The sequence below is a fragment of the Callionymus lyra genome, chromosome 4 (assembly GCF_982586985.1).
Source record: "Callionymus lyra chromosome 4, fCalLyr1.hap1.1, whole genome shotgun sequence".
NCBI classification, from domain to species: domain Eukaryota; kingdom Metazoa; phylum Chordata; class Actinopteri; order Syngnathiformes; family Callionymidae; genus Callionymus; species Callionymus lyra.
This window is the reverse complement of record NC_141821.1, coordinates 29,907,834-29,927,749: the sequence shown is the minus strand read 5'-3', so window position 1 is coordinate 29,927,749 and position 19,916 is coordinate 29,907,834. Positions and strand designations below refer to the sequence as shown.

Sequence of the window (19,916 nt, the reverse complement as noted above, 5' to 3'; positions counted from 1 at the left end):
GTGACACTTTTGGCCTGTTTTTGAGGTTAACGTTAGTCGCAGCAAGACAGAATATATGTGAGTGAATGAGAGGAACCCATGAACACATACATAAAAATACATTCACAAAGATTCTGAGCAGTTTCAGTTTCAGTTCAGTGAAATAAAAACTGATTCCGAGTGATCCTTCAGTGCGCAGACTCAACACCTCCTGGTCTGACTATATAAAGGGGTTCGTTGATCTCCAGGCACTGACAAGAAAACACAAACTAAGAGTGAAGACGAAAACTAACCAATCATGAGGTGAGTTTATTTACATTTATAACTCAAATACATTTATTTAAAATATAAAAATAATCATATTTATGATTCATAGTATTAAGTAAGAGTAGTATTGTTTGTCTACTTTTATTTCCTTGACACACACACACACACGCACACACACACGCACACACCATCCCCCACCCCCCCCCACACACACACACACACCTAGGCACACACTCAAACACACATACGCACGCACAGAGGCACAAACACAGAGGTATAATGCAATTGGTTATATTAAATGTAACTGTATAGTGATTTGCAGCTAAAAGATTTAGAAACAAGTAAGAAAACTCAACTTGACAATGTCTCAACACATTCACATAGTCATGTGACACATGACACCATTAAACATTATTTTCTATTCTTTTTTTAAAGAAGGAACACACTATCGCAGACAGAAATATAAAAACACACAAGCAATAAACAATAATTAAAGTTGATTGCACAGTTTCATGATTGCAAACACACACGGACACACAACACTATGGTACTAAAGTGTGTACTTGTCTCCAACAGTGAGAGTCAGACAAACATGGAGGCCAGACTGAAGACCCTGCAGTGTCACTTCACATGGGAGGAACTCGCCCAGGAGAAGAAACCATGGGTTGTCAGGGATGATCTGGAGGACATCGGCACAGATGAAGGGAACTGTTGGCTGCCTCACATCTACAACCTCCTGGGTTACCTTCATCACCGTCTGGGCTCAGATGGAGAGGCCTTGAGGTTTCTTAACCTGGCCACAGAGGAGTTCGAGCGCAGACACCACACTGAAGAGGGTCCTTGGATGATGGTGAACTCCGGGAACCTGGCTTGGTTGCACCATCTCATGGGACACCAGTCAGAAAGTGAGCGATACCTATCAAAGGTTGAAGATCTGAGGAGTCAACACCCAAATGTGAGCCAGGATGACCTGCACGCAGAGGTGACTGCCGAGAAGGCCTGGACAATGATGACATTGGTCGACAACCATCTGAAGAAGGTTGAAGAACTTTTTCTGGCTGCCATTGAGATGGAACCAGAGCGGGTGGAGTGGAAGACCTCCCTCGTCTTAGCATTAGTCAGAGCTCAGAAGCACGAGCTTCCCCTGACAGATGACGCCTGGCAGAGATTACAACGTGCCAGACAAGAGGATCCAGAGAACGTGTACATTGCAGTCAAACACCTTCATCATGTACAACAAGGAGGTATAGATGTTAGAGACAAAGCTCGAGAGATGGCAGAGCAGGTTCTAAGAAACCCCGTCAGTAGTTACAGTGGTCTGAAACCAATGATAAGATTTTACAAAAAATTTGTCTCCATTGATGAGGCAGTTGAGCTGGCAGAAGAAGCCCTGAGAGAACATCCAGATGAACGCTACCTGAAAAGGTGTGCTGCACTCTGCTACTATTGGAAGATCTTCACCCGATACGATAGGAGGAGCAATACAATGAACAGGGCCATAAACCTACACCAGGAAGTCATTGCTTTGTACCCTGACACTTGCCTGGTAAAGGAAAGTAATCTTGCAGCCATACAAGGACGTAGAGATCCGGAGGTAGGAGAGGAAATGTACCAGGAACTTCTAGCAAGAGATCTTGATGATCATCACAAACAAATGCTTTTCAACCATTATGCAAAATTTCTCTACTTCCCTCTTAGAGATTGCAGAAGATCAGTGGAATACCACATGAAAGCAGCTGAAATGAAACCACAATCGTTCTTCCGTGACAACAGCATCAAGTTCTTGAAGAAGAGTGCAAATAATCCAAAATTCACAGATGGCACTGAAATCAAAGATTTCCTGGAAAAGCTTCCCACAGATTAGTCCTGACTGCTGTATCTTCAGTTCTCTTGAGGAAATAGTCAAGTTACACATTCCTCAGAGACGTTCATGTCCCGACTCTCACCAACATTTGATCCACTCCAACTGTCATAGAGAGCCAACAAATCGAGATTTTACATACATGATAAGTGTGTGTGCTTTACCAGAATGAAAGCCACGTGTATTCCTATTATTGAACAAACGTATGACTGTACGATGAGAATGATGTCTTATCTTGTCTCTTTGTATATTTTGTTTTAATTCACACAATCTCAAAGCGAGAATTCGACACACACAAGCACGTTCAAACAGCTTCTCATGAACTTTACTCTCTGGGTTTTATTTCATGTACAATAATCGGTCAATACAAGTAATAAATGAAGAGTTTATGTTTGACTTGTCATGAAGCTTCATTTGTTTTTATTTCGAAAAGACATTAAATGTATGAAATGTGCAGTTTAGGAGAAATCGTTGTGGTTGTTCGAATAAAGAAATGTTTTAGGGATTCATAAGTTTTCTGTTGAATGGTTTGAACATTTTATGATTCACTAAACACAACAACGAAGTTAAATGATGAACATAAAAAATACATGGTGATTAACTACCAAATACAGCAAATTAATAAATAATTATACTCTAAAAACTGAACTCACACATAAAAATGCATTCACAAGAATTCTGATCAGTTTCAGTTTCAGTTCAGTGAAATAAAAACTGATACAGTGATCCTTCAGATGATGTTAATAATGGGAAAGTATGGTGTTAGAAAAGACGAGGGAACTATTTGATTCTGGGTGAATCTGAATAGTAAGTAAGTAATTCATATATTTGTCAAGGGCTTTTCACAGACTAAGTATTCTATGTTGTTGTAGTAACATTGATTACCCACTAGGTGTCTATACGTATATGTGACCTATTGAATTTGTTTCGCCACTTGGTGACACTTTTGGCCTGTTTTTGAGGTTAACGTTAGTCGCAGCAAGACAGAATATATGTGAGTGAATGAGAGGAACCCATGAACACATACATAAAAATACATTCACAAAGATTCTGAGCAGTTTCAGTTTCAGTTCAGTGAAATAAAAACTGATTCAGAGTGATCCTTCAGTGCGCAGACTCAACACCTCCTGGTCTGACTCTATATAAAGGGGTTCGTTGATCTCCAGGCACTGACAAGAAAACACAAACTAAGAGTGAAGACGAAAACTGACCAATCATGAGGTGAGTTTATTTACATTTATACTGTAACTCAAATACATTTATTTAAAATATAAAAATAATCATATTTATGATTCATAGTATTAAGTAAGAGTAGTATTGTTTGTCTACTTTTTATTTCCTTGACACACACACACACGCACACACACACACACACACACACACACACACACACTCAAACACACATACGCACGCACAGAGGCACAAACACAGAGGTATAATGCAATTGGTTATATTAAAGGTAACTGTATAGTGATTTGCAGCTAAAAGATTTAGAAACAAGTAAGAAAACTCAACTTGACAATGTCTCAACACACATTCACATTTTCATGTGACACATGACACCATTAAACATTATTTTCTATCCTTTTTTTAAAGAAGGAACACACTCTCACAGACAGAAATATAAAAACACACAAGCAATAAACAATAATTAAAGTTGATTGCACAGTTTCATGATTGCAAACACACACGGACACACAACACTGTGGTACTAAAGTGTGTACTTGTCTCCAACAGTGAGAGTCAGACAAACATGGAGGCCAGACTGAAGACCCTGCAGTGTCACTTCACATGGGAACTCGCCCATGGGAACTCGCCCAGGAGAAGAAACCATGGGTTGTCAGGGATGATCTGGAGGACATCGGCACAGATGAAGGGAACTGTTGGCTGCCTCACATCTACAACCTCCTGGGTTACCTTCATCACCGTCTGGGCTCAGATGAAGAGGCCTTGAGGTTTCTTAACCTGGCCACAGAGGAGTTTGAGCGCAGACACGACACTGAAGAGGGTCCTTGGATGATGGTGAACTCCGGGAACCTGGCTTGGTTGCACCATCTCATGGGACACCAGTCAAAAAGTGAGCGATACCTATCAAAGGTTGAAGATCTGAGGAGTCAACACCCAAATGTGAGCCAGGATGACCTGCACGCAGAGGTGACTGCCGAGAAGGCCTGGACACTGATGAAATTGGTCGACAACCATCTGAAGAAGGTTGAAGAACTTTTTCTGGCTGCCATTGAAATAGAACCAGAGCGGGTGGAGTGGAAGACCTCCCTCTTCTTAGCATTAGTCAGAGCTCAGAAGCATGAGCTTCCCCTGACAGATGACGCCTGGCAGAGATTACAACGTGCCAGACAAAAAGATCCAGAGAACGTGTACATTGCAGTCAAACACCTTCATCATGGACAACAAGGACGTGTAGATGTTAGAGACAAAGCTCGAGAGATGGCTGAGCAGGTTCTAAGAAACCCCGTCAGTGGTTACAGTGGTCTGAAACCAATGATAAGATTTTACAAAAAAATTGTCTCCATTGATGAGGCAGTTGAGCTGGCAGAAGAAGCCCTGAGAGAACATCCAGATGAACGCTACCTGAAAAGGTGTGCTGCACTGCTACTATTTGAAGATCTTCACCCGATACGATAGCAGGAGCAATACAATGAACAGGGCCATAAACCTACACCAGGAAGTCATTGCCTTGTACCCTGACACTTGCCTGGTAAAGGAAAGTAATCTTGCAGCCATACAAGGACGTAGAGATCCGGAGGTAGGAGAGGAAATGTACCAGGAACTTCTAGCAAGAGATCTTGATGATCATCACAAACAAATGCTTTTCAACCATTATGCAAGATTTCTCTTCTTCCCTCCTAGAGATTGCAGAAGATCAGTGGAATACCACATGAAAGCAGCTGAAATGAAACCACGATGGTTCTTCCGTGACAACAGCATCCAGTTCTTGAAGAAGAGTGCAAATTATCCAAAGACCCCAAATAGCACTGAAATCAAAGATTTCCTGGAAAAGCTTCCCACAGATTAGTCCTGACTGCTGTATCTTCAGTTCTCTTGAGGAAATAGTCAAGTTACACATTCTAGATGTTCATTTCCCGACTCTCACCAACATTTGATCCACTTCAACTTTCATAGAGAGCCAACAAAATCGAGATTCAACAAACATAATAAGTTTGTGTGCTTTACCAGAATGAAAGCCACGTGTATTCCTATTATTGAACAAATGTATGACTGTACGATGAGAATGATGTCTTATCTTGTCTCTTGTATATTTTGTTTTAATTCACACAATCTCAAAGCGAGAATTCGACACACACACAAATGAACAGGCAGACGAATCAGATGTTAAATTAATCGCTGTCATGACTCTAGTTCTGAAACAGTGTATCAGTCTGGAATGAAATCTTGATTGTGAATGTGTATTCAAACGTTTAAGCTCTTAGATTAAGCTAGTAATTTATACTTTATATTTTGATTATCTTTCAGCATTAATTTAAGTATGGCGTATACGTATAGTGTATAATAATTTTGAATCGAACAACTCCCCCTGTTGATGTGGCCTTTATAGGTCACGTCATAAACGAAAAAGTCCAATTTTCTAAATTTATGGTTGTTCCGCAGCAACATTTTATCATTATTTATCTAATATTATCATCTTCCCAACAACATATTATTATCATGTACCTGCACACGCTATATGTATAACCGAAAATATAATCATTTGTCTGCAATATTCATTTTATTTATTTTTTAAACAGTGACACAATGTTTGGCCTTATTCAGTAGTTGTCTTTTATGATGTTTCTCAGTAGTCCAGTCCATCAGCATTATCGTTATCATTATCATCTGCAGTCGGTGTGTTCGTTCTTCATCTTCCATAGTCGGTGTGAGTTCAAGATGGCGCCGACAGGACGGCGACTTTAACAGCAGAGTGTTTTTTGGGTTTATTACTTTTTTCCGAGGTTTGCCTCTGTCTTTTCAAACTTTTCTTTTCATCATACTGTCTCTTTAAGACTCGCGGACAGTTTTCTATAAAAATTGGAAACTTTCAGTGAAAAAGGAAAGTTTTTCATCGCCTTTTCTGGTGCGCAACGGGCGTCCTGCGCGCGTAATGGCCATCGTCTACATATGGGATCAGCTGCTGGCGCTGCGTTTCTCCGCGGTGCGGCCGGAGGAGCGACCCATCATCCCCCGGGATATTATGAAGAGGAGACGGGGACGCCGCGCCGGAGTTAAACGCCGGGAGCTGAGGAGAGCTTATCGACCGGCGCTGCCGTCCGTCGTCATGGGCAACGTGAGATCTCTGCCAAACAAGATGGAAGAACTCGCGGCGGCGACCAGGTTCGACCCGGAATATCGACGGTGCAGCATGCTGATGCTCACGGAGACGTGGCTGAACCAGAACCACACGGACGCGATTGCTGCGCTGGATGGATTCTGCTTATTACGCGCGGACCGGACGGAGATGAGCGGGAAGAGAAAGGGCGGAGGACTGGCAGTGTTCGTCAACGAGAAGTGGTGCCTTCCCAGGCACGTCACTTTAAAGGATCAACACTGCTGTCCTGACATTGAACTTTTGGCGCTGAGTCTGAGACCCTTCTACTTGCCACGGGAGTTTTCACATGTTGTCGCGGTGCTTGTGTACATTCCACCGTCGGCGAGCGCGGAGGCAGCATGTGACGTCATCACTGGAGTAGTGAACGGGTTACAGACTCAGAGCCCTCAGGCCCTCTTTATTATCTCCGGTGATTTTAATCACGCATCTCTTTCCTCCTGTCTGCCCAAATTCACGCAGTACGTCACTTGTGCCACCAGAGACAATAACACACTGGACCTTTTCTATGCGAACACTAAAGACGCTTATTTATCATCCCCCCTTCCTCCTTTGGGACGAGCTGACCACTGTCTGGTCCATCTCCTACCTGTTTACAAGCCACTTGTGAGCAGGCAACCAGCAGTGACTCGCTCAGTCAAGAAGTGGTCTGAAGAAGCTGAGGAAGCTCTGCAGGTCTGCTTTGAGACCACGGACTGGAGCATCTTCAGTGAGTCCCACAAGGAGGATATTGACGGACTAACTTCATGTGTCACGGACTACATAAACTTCTGTGTGGAGAGCATTGTGCCAACCAGAACTGTACGATGCTTCTCCAACAACAAACCCTGGATTAATCCTGATATAAAGGCTCTCCTAAAGGAGAAGAAGAGAGTCTTTAGGTCAGGAAACAAAGAGGATCTGATGGCAGTCCAGAGGGAGCTGAGAAGAAAGATCAGGGAGGGAAAGGGGAGGTACAGGAGGAGGATGGAAGAGAGTCTGGCCAACAACAACACCAGAGATGTCTGGAGAGGTTTGAAATCCATATCCGGACATCAGACCAGGCTCTCTGTAGCAGCGGGGGATAAAAATTGGGCCGACAACTTAAACAGTTATTTTTCAAGGTTTGAGGTGTCGGCTCCCCCCCCTGCTCAACCATTCACACCTCTACACTTACCTTCTCCTCTCCCCCGAGCTTGTATTGTCTCAGCCCCCCCGCTGACTCCGCAGGGGACAATGCCCCCCCACCCCAGCCTGTCCCTCACACCTCTCCAGGTGAGAAATCAGCTTAGGAGAACCAAGACAACAAAGGCCCCTGGACCAGACGGCATCGGTGGCAAAGTACTCAGGACGTGCTCTGACCAGTTAAGTGAAATTGTTGGACTTCTGTTCAACATGAGCTTGACCCTGGGAAGAGTTCCACTACTGTGGAAGACGTCCTGTGTGGTACCGGTGCCGAAGACTCAGCACCCTAAGGATCCCAGCTGCTACAGACCTGTGGCCTTGACATCCCACCTTATGAAGGCTCTGGAGCGGCTGGTCCTTAGTTACCTGAGTCCTCTGGTGCACTCCTCCATGGATCCGTTGCAGTTTGCCTACCAACCTGACATCGGCGTGGAGGACGCCATCATCTTCCTTCTCCACCGAGCACTTTCTCACCTGGAGTCGCCTGGAAGCACTGTGAGGATCCTTTTCCTGGATCTAAGCAGTGCTTTCAATACCATCAGGTCAAACATCCTGAGGGACAAGCTGGAGCTGTCTGGAGCGGACACTCACCTCACGGACTGGATTGTGGACTACCTCACCAACCGTCCACAGTTCGTGAGGACCCGGGATGGTGTTTCGAGGACTGTACTGTGCAGTGTAGGGGTCCCCCAGGGAACAGTGTTAGCACCGTTCCTCTTTTCACTGTACACTGCAGACTTCCAACACCTGTCTCCCACCAGTCACCTGCAGAAGTTCTCGGACGACTCCGCCATCGTCGGCCTCATTAGGGACGGGGATGACGGGCCGTACCGGGGACTTGTCCAGGACTTTGTTGACTGGTGCCTGGAAAACCACCTTCAGATCAACTCCAGCAAAACTAAGGAGTTGATTGTGGATTTCCGGCGGTGTCCCTCCATCTCCCCCTCACCACTGAACATCCAGGGACAGGACATTGAGATTGTCACGACTTACAAGTTCCTGGGTGTTCACCTCAACAACCGCCTGGACTGGGTGGATAACACTGCTGCTCTTTATAAAAAGGGGCGGAGTAGAATCTACCTGCTCCGGAGGTTGAGGTCGTTTGGTGTCCGGGGGCCACTCCTGAAGTCATTCTATGACTCAGTAGTGGCCTCTGCCATCTTCAACGGTGTGGTCTGCTGGGGGAGCAGCATGACAGCAAAGGATAGGGCTAAACTGGACAGCCTTATTAAGAAGGCCGGTTACGTCCTAGGGCGCCCCCTGGATCCTGTGGAGGAAGTGACTGGAGGGAGGATGCGGAGCAAGCTGGGCTCCATGAGGAGGAACTTGTCTCACCCTCTCCAGCACACACTGAGGGCATTGAGGAGCTCCATCAGTGATAGGATGCTCCATCCCCGGTGTGTGAGGGAGAGGTACCGCAGGTCTTTCCTCCCTGCTGCCATCAGACTCCACAACAAGAACACACCAAGATAACTATTTAACTGCACCTCTTGTTATTTATGTAAATATGATTGTGTATATATTATATAGCGCAGATTTATCTTTTATTCTATTTCTCGTTTTTATTTCTGTGTGTTTTTATTTCTCTTGCTGCTGTTAAACCGAATTTCCCCTCGCGGGACTAATAAAGGTTTTCTGATTCTGATTCTGATTCTGACTGTTCTCCTTCGTCATCAAGTAATCTTCATCCACGTCCCGATTCCAGGCGTGCAGAGGAAAAGCCAATCCCAGAAATCCGTCTTCTTCGATCTTCTCCGACTCCATCTTCTTCAACCTACACACAAACAACCTTCATTCAGGAGTAGCTCTGACAAAATAATGTTTTATTAATGTAATAAAATTGGGTAATTTCCCCATGTACTTATCCGCTTGTTTCTTCTGATGGGGAATGTGGTTGATGCTTCTGAGTGCGTTTACTCATTTAGGTCAGAAAATCCTGCGTCCACTGATTTTGACCCTGGTTGGAGAGAGTAATATACACGTCCACTGCCCTCCTGCTTGTTATCTGGCAGTATGAGCCGACCACAATACATCTTATTTTACCCCATTTCTTTTGTTGTTCGTATTTATTTTACATTTTTATTATTTCCATATTGGTTCTATTAACATTTTTTATATATATATTTTTATTTATACTTTTAATATATATTTTATTTCTTCTTAAGTTTATTTTAAATCTAGTTCAGTCTTAGTTTTAATCTAAATGAGCTCATTTTTTTCATTGTTAGTGTAGTTTAAGTTTTAGGTTCATTCTTAGTTTTTGTTTGCTTATTTTTTCATTATTCTTTTCTTTTTCACCTTGTTTTACCCGGGGCATCCCCCATTAGAACATAAAACCAGGAATCCCCAAATTAGGAACTTCACTTTCATCTATACTGTTCACTGTTCATTCATTTCTCATTCCATTCATACTTAAATTTCGCCTAGAGGACACATAACATCTTTTTATGTTACCTGTACTTTGGGCTACTGTTGTCTGATCATCTCATAGATCACCTTGATCCAACTCCCCCTGTTTAACTACGCCGTCTCTGCTGTTGTCTTCCAGCCCCCCTTTTTTGGGTGTGTTCCGCTTCGCTCTTTGTTTCACACCCCCAGGTGTGAAACGGGCAGACAAATCAGATGTTAAATTTTGACCAAATGTTTTTATCATTAATTACCCAAAGACCTTTCTTAACTGACCATTTCAGCAACTGATTCACACCCCCACTTCTACAACCTGATTCACACCTCCACTACTACTCAAAATTCTTCTCCTTACCTATATCTTACAACTGATGGACACAGGAGTCACTTTCTCCATGAGCCTGACATCATCTCCTCTGCTGCACCACGGCTCATGTGGAATTGTTTACAACCTGTGGAATGTCAGCAGGGGTCCGTGTCCTTTGTTTTAACTGTCCTCACAACACAACTCGCTCCAGCCTCTGTGCAGCTGATTTAAAACATCTCCCATCCTGTAATAACACAACTTAACACATTCAGTTAGTAATAGCCATAAAATTGAATTCCTTTGTCTTGCTGATTATTAATCTGTCATTTTTAGCTTTTCTTTCTGCTATCCCTAGTATGATGAGGGCTGAGGATTCATATCATGTAGGGGCAGGTGATGTCGGCCCCTTCTACTCGGCTGGCGGAACTGTGGTCCTGCATGACTACAAAAAAATCTACATCCCCTTTTTATTTTAAGAGATTTGTAATATGCTGGGATCTGTGGGTAGAAAGGACATTCATTACTCCAGTGACCTGGTTGTCCACATGAAAAGCAGCAGTCGTTGCCTGGTGTGAAATACTGTTTGACTGCAGCCATTTGCGGCCGCTGTTCAGCTTCCCTATCTTTGTGCATGCATGACATCAGTTCATTCACATCCAGCTTTGTAGGGAACACCTTTCTCATGGCCCTAAATATTCGTTTTGCATGATGAGAAAAAAGTGCTTCATATGACCACCTACAAGTTCCTGCTTTTTCCTCTATTTTTAACAAATTATCAAAACCCACACATGCCATAACAATTTGTCTCCAATTGCCAATGGCCAAAACAAACCCTTCCATTTTCTTGATGTAGACCTTTATCCATAGGTTTGCTCCCATTTCTAACTGCGGAAGTTCTTCTTTCAAACATTGCACGTTTATCATACTCGCTGAGATGTAATCAGTATAATCCCTCTTTCTTCTACTCTTCACCACTAGAGGAAACTGTCCATAAGGTCCTGTTCCCAATCCATCTAGTCTCCCTTTCTCACCTTTTCTAGTTTTAACTTTATGTTTAGAGGGTGTCAGTGGCGTGCCTGGGTCAAGTCTATAATTACAATGTTTGTCTTGTTCCTCATTCTTACTGCTGCTTCTTTCCTCACTGTCATTTTTCTTTTTCAATTTTTCTGATTTGTCATCTACCTCCTCACACAGCTGCTCTATAGTTTCAAGTGCACATCTTTATCTACTTTTTCTTGTCCTTGTCTTATTGCTATTTCAAATGATCTGTTAAGTGTTTTTTCTGCTGTTTCTAACAGATCTCTTGTGAGAATTTCTTGCCTATGTGTTATTATTGCTACATTATCGATTATCTCTTTTAAATTTATCATTTTTGTTTTATCCATTTCATTACCATCTGCATCCATCATCAGCTGCCCTCCTGTAACATTGAACACTGGTGCCTGGGTGCTTACTTTCTCTTTTATTACCATTTCTTGAAATTCAGCAGACAGTTGTTCATAAGGATTAAAAGGATTTTTTCCTGACAGTTGTAGATTCACATTTTGGTTTTCACCTTCTAGGGAATGTGGTGGTGAATCTGTTTTTTCAGTAACATTATTTTCATCAACAACTTCCTTTTTAGCAGCTTTCACTGGTGTGATCACTTCAGTATTCGACTTTATCATTTTAGCATAGAAAATCTGTCTTTATCAGTTTTTGTTTTTTCTAAAAGAGCCAGTTTGCGTTTATCACTAAACAACATGCTTGTTCTTCTCCCTTTAATGACTTCAAGTTCTATGGTAATGTTTTTCACAGTTTCTTTAAGAATATCTTCTTCAGGCATCTCCCTGTCCCAGTCAGGCAGGCTTCCAACCTTTCTCTACTTTTTAGCCCATTCATACCAGTTTTTCACAACATTTTTCTGATCCAACAGACTCATTCTTTCCACATACATACATTCCACACTTACAGAGCGAAACAATACAGCACCACATGATGATCCTATTCCACGAGACTGCCATTTTACCCGCAGTTCAGATAAATCCATTTCTTATTGTATTTATTTTATTTTTTCCTTATTTATTTTTAATTTTATTTATTTTTACACCAATTGTTCGTCTCCCTCTCCATAAGAGAACTAAGAGATATGACAATCAAAGAAATTTATTTTTACCCTTTTAAAAAAAACTCATAGAACTTACAAGAAAAAACTATTTTTTAAACCAACAGAAACTGAAGAATTTCTTTACACAAAACTTGAAAAACCTGCATTAGCATTAATGTCGCATTAGTCAAGAAAGCCTGTTTTTTTTATCACAATATAGGTACTCAGTATGCAACCAACGTAAACATAAGAAACGACAAGAGTATTTTAACTTGTTTCAATAAACTTGCGGCACTAACCTCGCAAGAAATGCTTTTTTTCCTTCCCCAAAAATATTATAACACGCTTGAATACTTATTTTATAATGACCAAAAATCTTTATAAAAAACTTGCAACATGAAATTCACAAGCAAAAAACGCCTTTTTTAACCAATAGAAGTCTACGGTAGTTGACCGTAAAACTACTTTTTCATATACCTTGGTAAAGACCAAGTAAGCCGTTTTTACTCCTTCTTTTAAAAATAAACTTGCAGCATAAAATTTACAAGAAAAAAAAATCTTTTTTAGCCAATAGAAATTTAAGAAAGCTTATCTATAAATTTCTTTATTTAAAACTTGAAAAACACACATTAGCGTTAACGTTGCATGAATCAAGAAAGTTTTTTTGTTTTTTTTAATATAAGTATTCATAAGGCAGCATAACCTATAAAAGCCTTTTTTTTCTTTTTTTTTTTTTTAAAGAAAACATACCATTCGTACTCTAGGGGGTTAAGCTAATAGAGATATATTTGCCAGTCGAAAGAATCCCAAGCCAATTTTATTCAATCTGTGGTTGCTTTTATGTGCCAAGAGTCGTAACGGACAACAACCAAACCACAACAACAAGCTATATGTTTGTTTGCCTTACAAGCAGAACCAATCCACAACCCATCCACTCTCACGGCTTCAGACATCGATTACCTCAGCCAGATGAAACTAAATGCAGAAATTAAATAAAAGGTTTTCTGCTTACCTTATTTTGGGCCCGTTCGTCTGACTGGCATCAGTTGCCGTCTTTTCGTCCAAGAATCTCAACAACAAATCCGGGTCACGGCACCATTTAATATGGCTTAAACTGAGTCTGTTTCCGTCGCTCCAACACGATGTCACCTCCGGGTCTTAATACTTTGCTTTATGGAGAAAAGAGGTCAATGCAGAGTGTAACGGGTCGTTTATTCGCCGCTTCAAGTCAAACAAAGATACAAACTTTTACGATCGATCGGACACGCTCTTTGCCTGCAGCTCTACAGCTCAATAGCTTTCGGGGCAGATGGTTCTTTCAAGTTTGTCCATGTCTCGGTCACCTGGAGAGAAACTTCCTTGCTTCCCTGTCGCGTGGGCGGATGCCTTTGTCTTCCAGCCCCTCTTTTTTGGGTGTGTTCCGCTTCGCTCTTTGTTTCACGCCCCCAGGTGTGAAACGGGCAGACGAATCAGATGTTAAATTAATCGCTGTCGGGGGGCGGAGCTTGGCCGTGTAATGGAGTAGACGTGTTAGCCTTGTGCTCAGTGAAGAAGTTATACTTTTACAACAAAAAAAAACTTTCTGGCACCAAAGAAATCCCAACTTTATTCGTCTGGAATACATAATTTAAACAGGATGCCCAAGAAGGACGATAGCGAGAAAAACTCCAGAGCGGCAAATGCCAGTACACGAGTCTGTGTTAGCAAGGACACAGAGGACATACTAGCTGCTATCGCTAAACAAGGTGACGAACTGGCCAAAGTGTGTGAATTGGTGAATTCCCTTAAAACTTCTATGGAGGGTCGTTTGGACACCATCGAAGGTAACCTTTCGGCCCTTCAGAAGGATAACCTGGACGTACACCAGCGCCTGGACGGCGCGGAAGAGGCCTTATCGGCGTCCGATAGCCGCATCGCTGCGCTGGAGTCCGTTTGTGAGGGCCTAAAGTCGGCTAACGGTATGCTAAAAGCTAAGCTAAACGACTTGGAGGGGCACTCACGACGACTCAACATCCGGATTGTGGGCATCGCGGAGGGCGAAGAGGCAGGTAACCCCACCCGGTTCGTCTCCCAGCTCATCCCCGAACTACTGGGCAAAGAACACTTTGAGAAGCCTCTCAAGGTCGACAGAGCTCACAGGATCCGTCGAGCTAAACCGCAGGCCTCGGAGCGGCCCCGAGTCTTCATGGCGAAGCTACACAACGACAGCGACGTGGGAAAGATCTTTCGCCTGAACCGACAACACGGCCCTTTACACCATAATGGAAAGAGAATCTACATCTTTCCGGATTATACCGCTGAGGTGCTGGCACAACGTCAGTCTTTCAACATCGTGAGGAAGAACCTGGATGAAGCTGGTGCAAAGTGCTCTCTGCGCTTCCCTGCCATACTGCACGTTGTTTACAACAACACCACCTCGGTGTTCAACACAGCTGAAGATGCTGAACGGTTTGCCAAATCCTTGCCAAACAAGTCATAAACTTATTGTGGTAACACTGTTCGCACAGCGTTTAAATGTTTAACAGTCTCTGTTAAGTTTGATCAATGCGTTATTGCATTAATTTGTTTATTGTCACTATGGTAACGTTCAATCTCTTTTTTTATTATATACGTTTTCAACTGTTCAATTGTTCTTGGTATTCCATTTTTTTTTTATAATATGCAGACATGCTGATAAGCAGTGTGCTGCTCAGTATTGTACATTTGGGATTTCTTTAAAATAATTATTCATTTATTTGTTTCCAATTATTGTTCTGGTGCTCTGTATTATATTCCACGGACTCAAGAGTTGGGTTAGTGTTTGTTCTATTACCAAAAGCTTGCTTGAATTTGGGGTATGTGGGGTTTTGTTGTTTTTACACAACAAGTGGGTTTGAATTTTTTATAGAATTTTCACTTTTTGTTTTTTTTTATCTTTACTTTTGACGGCTGTCAGGTTTCTTTCTGTGCATATGCAAAAAATGTGACACTATTCGATAATGGTTAATAATTGTAGTGCGGGTTCAGGATCTGTTCCAATTACATTTACATCTTGGAACTGTAGAGGTTTGGGTAGCGCCATTAAAAAAGCAAAGGTATTTTCACATCTTAAGTCTCTTAATTCTGATATAATCTACTTACAGGAAACTCACATTCGACCTTCTGAGCAGAGACGATTGAGGGCTAACTGGGTCTCGCATGTATATCAGTCTTCATTTTCCTCCAGGGCCAGAGGTGTTGCCATTCTTATCCGCAAAACCGTCCCATTCGAGCTCCATTCCATAACCACAGACCCAGGTGGGAGATTTATTGTTGTTACCGGCTCCATCAACTCATTTAATTTAACTCTACTAAATGTTTATGCGCCTAATTTTGATTCACCTGACTTTTTCAAGAACATTTTTGATGTGGCTGCACAGTATAGTAATCGCAGCTTAATAATTGGGGGAGATCTAAACTGTTACCTAGATCCTGTACTAGACCGATCATCTTTGAAAACAGCTTCATCCTTGAGATCAGTTCCTGTTATAAATAACTTAATCAAACAAATGGACCTAGTAGACATATGGCGCCTTCAGCACCCATCTAATAGACAATATTCTTTTTTTTCCCCCGTACATCATACCTTTACTAGGATTGATTACTTTATTTTGGACTCAAAGCTAATTTCAAATGTTACTCACTCGACCTATCATAATATTATTGTATCAGACCATGCCCCCATCTCAATGAAAATAGATTTTAACATCCCCACCCGGCCATTTAATTGGAAGTATAACCCTTATCTGTGCCAAGATCATACGTTCACACAATATATCGCAAATAAGATAACAGACTTCACTCTGTGCAACGACAATGGGACCGTTTCAGACAATACATTATGGGAGACACTAAAAGTGGTGATCAGAGGTTACATTATATCATACCAATCACGGCAAAAAAAGCTCAGACGCCAGAGATTCCAGGAGATTGAAACAGAATTAACGAAACTAGAAACTGACTACCAAAATACAAATTCGGATGATACACTACAGTCCATGCTAAAGCTTAAATATGAATACAACCACTTGCTCTGCGATCAGGTAAAAAACTACATAATGCGATTAAAACAAAAACATTTTGAGTTAGGAGATAAACCACACACACTACTTGCCACGTAGCTTAAGGGCATCAGATCCGCCACCGCTATCAACAAGATACTCTCTCCAGATGGACAGTTGATAACAGATCCCAAATCGATCAATGGTAGATTTTTGGATTTCTATACTGATGTGTACGCCTCAAAATCCAAAGCGACAGAAGCAGACATAAACACATTTCTTAATATGATCAATTCACCCACTCTTCCAGCTAAAGCCAGAGACGAAATAGATGCAGAGATCACCTTGGATGAGATCAAATTAGCTATTCGGCAATTCCCTAGCGGTAAAGCTTGTGGCCCAGACGGATACGGTATAGAATTTTATAAATCACATATTGACTTACTTTCCCCTTTATTACTTCGCATGATAATCTGCTCATTAAAAGAAAATTCACTTCCCAATACGTTATACGAAGCTAATGTCTGTCTGCTTTTGAAAAAAGACCGTGATGGTGCAGAAGTTTCATCATACCGACCCTTAAGCCTTCTAAATTGTGACCAAAAAATAATAGCTAAAATTCTTACAAACAGACTGTCCAAACATATACATAGTTTAATCCACTCTGATCAAACAGGTTTCATACCAAACAGGTTTCCACTTTCAAATACACGACGTATTCTAAACATTGTTAATTCCACAACGCATCCTCATTCTGCAATTATATCTTTAGATGCGCAACAAGCATTTGACCAAGTCGAATGGAAAGTTTTTAGCTCTCCGTAGGTTTGGTTTTGGCGACACATTTATTTCATTTGTTAAACTTCTCTATAGGGATCCTAAATCCTCTATACTAACAAACTTTGACAAATCCCCCCCTCTTAGCTTGAACAGAGGCACTCGACAGGGCTGTTGTTTGTCACCAATGCTTTTTGCTTTGGTGATTGAGCTTTTCGCCATTGCAATTCGGGACAATGTAAATATTGAGGGCATCAAATGTGGCATGATTACCTCTAAGATCAGTCTGTATGCAGATGACCTGATTCTTACTCTATCAAAAATTCAAAGCTCCCTTCCACCACTCCTTGAATTTATGAAAACATTCGGCCAACTTTCTGGTTTTACTATAAACTGGAACAAAAGTGTCCTCATGCCACTAAACAATGACCTTGACCAAAACTTCCTTTCAAATCTTCCCTTTAAGCTTTCAATCGATTACTTTACTTACCTGGGCATAAATATCACTAGAAATCCCAAATACCTATTTAAGAAAAACTACTTGATCATCACTGATAAAATTAAAACACTGGTTGAGAGATGGAAGTTATTACCTCTTTCTCTTGTTGGACGTATCAATGCTGTTAAGATGACGATACTTCCTAAACTAACTTATCTGTTTCAAAATATCCCTATATTATTAAAAACATCATTTTTCAAAAACATTGACTCAATTATCATGCCCTTTATTTGGTCCTACAAGCACCCCCGAATATCCAAAGATCACCTACAAAAATCCAAAGTTGATGGGGGCTTTGGTCTCCCTGTCTTCCGTCATTATTATTGGTCATGTAATGCGAGAAATTTTATTTTTTGGAATCCACTAAAACATGTAAAAACTGAATCTGACTCTCTTTCCCCACTTTGGCCTGTAATTGAGACCAACAAATTAATAACAAGTCAGGGTTTATCGCCATCTGCTGTCTTACTCTCAAACGTTAAGCTTCAAACAAAAAATATCCTCGATTTCGTACTTCAAAATTCCTTTAAAATCTTGGCACAGATAAAGAAGACGCTCAACATAACAGAGCAATCAGTCTTAAGTCCGTTATGTAACAATCCTGCCTTCAAACCAGGCCAAACAGACCCGGTGTTCATCGACTGGGCTAAGAGAGGCCTTACAACAATTAAAGACCTGTATATAGATGGCACCTTTGCTTCATTCGGGCAGTTAAAGGAAAAATTTGAGTTGCCAAACAACCATCTTTTTAGGTATTTTCAAGTGAGGAACTTTGTCAGTAGGTCTTTTCTTAATTTTGAATCGCTCCCAATGGACCACAACTTTTTTACCATTGTCTCGAAGTCTCCCACCTGTAAACATCTTATCAGCCATCTTGTCAAACTATTTGAAACTAAGCCGTCGTCAAATCACATTCACGATGCATGGGAAAGGGATCTGAATGTGAGCATTCCTGAGGAGGTGTGGAACGACTCTTTGTCCACAATAACATCTTGTTCCATAAATGTACGACTACAGCTCATTCAGTTTAAGGTTGTTCATCGGCTCCATTACTCTAAGACAAAATTGAATCGAATTTTCCCAAATGTTTCGTCAATATGTGATAAATGTAAACAATGTGATGGTACTCTTGCACACCTGTTCTGGTCCTGTCCAAGTCTCACTTCTTTCTGGTCCAATGTTTTTAATAGTCTTTGTGTTGCGTACAATCAGACTCTTGTACCAGATGGATCATTGGTTATTATGGGTTGTACCAACGATACAAAAAAGCTTCCCAAAGCATTTCAGCAGGCCCTCGCCTTCGGTTTGGTTGTGGCAAAGAGGACTATTCTTCGGGAGTGGAAGTCAGCTTCTCCTCCATCATACAAAGTCTGGATGAACGACATGGCCTCATGCCTCTATCTGGAGGAGATTCGATTTTCCCTTTCTGGGAATGCAGGAAAGTACAAAAAAATCTGGGATCCTTTCATTCAATTCATTAAGAGAGACGCATAGACATTTATAAATTATCCTTGAGCTGGACTTTTCTCCTGGACACCGAGGTCCTTTGAACCCCTTGACGTACTACAAGAGTGTTTATTATCATTGAGCTTTTGCCTGACAGTTGTTTTATTTTATTTTATTTATTTTATTATTTATTTTTAATTTATTTATTTTTTTCTCTTATATTTCTACTCTTGTCTACTTTATTCGGTACTGTGTATTCTTGTTTCTTGTTATTTTAATTTTCTTTGTTTCCTGTGCTTTAATAACCTGGTTTTCTTTTGTACTCTTGAACATGTTTGCACTTTGTTATAAAAACTGTATAAATAAAATATATTAAAAAAAAAAAAATTAATCGCTGTCATGACTCTAGTTCTGTTCCAAGCTTTTCTTGAAACAGTGTATCAGTCTGGAGTGAAATGTTGATTGTGAATGTGTATTCAAAGCTCTTAGATGTAGCTAGTATTTTATACTTTATATTTTGATTATCTTTTAGCATTAATTTAAGTATGGCGTATACGTATAGTGTATAATAATTTTGAATCTAACAATTCAGATACTTGCTTTATATGGGTTGCTTAAATAGTTGGTGACAGACAACAGGCCAGAGTTTACTTCAATTCAATGCAATTTTAATTAAAGTGTCTTATCATAACAAAGTTATCTTAAGACAATTCACAGTCGAAGTAAGACTATATTGGAGAAAGAAAAACAGATCCAGCAATTCAAC

The 19,916-nt window shown here is 41.2% G+C and overlaps 1 protein-coding gene and 1 pseudogene across 2 annotated transcripts; both read left to right on the top strand.

Annotated features, from left to right (window-relative positions):
- Positions 1 to 159: 159 nt before the first annotated feature.
- On the top strand, positions 160 to 2,508 carry LOC148082466 (antiviral innate immune response effector IFIT1-like). Its single transcript, XM_087789657.1, has 2 exons — positions 160 to 282; positions 823 to 2,508. The coding sequence occupies exons 1-2, from the start codon at positions 278 to 280 to the stop codon at positions 2,108 to 2,110; spliced, it is 1,293 nt and encodes a 430-aa protein (XP_087645783.1). The 5' UTR covers positions 160 to 277; the 3' UTR covers positions 2,111 to 2,508.
- A 350-nt stretch (positions 2,509 to 2,858) lies between these two features.
- Positions 2,859 to 5,373, top strand: LOC148082465 (antiviral innate immune response effector IFIT1-like; annotated as a pseudogene). The gene is made up of 3 exons (XR_015710929.1): positions 2,859 to 2,914; positions 3,274 to 3,328; positions 3,845 to 5,373. The product of XR_015710929.1 is annotated as an antiviral innate immune response effector IFIT1-like (transcript).
- Positions 5,374 to 19,916: the final 14,543 nt, after the last annotated feature.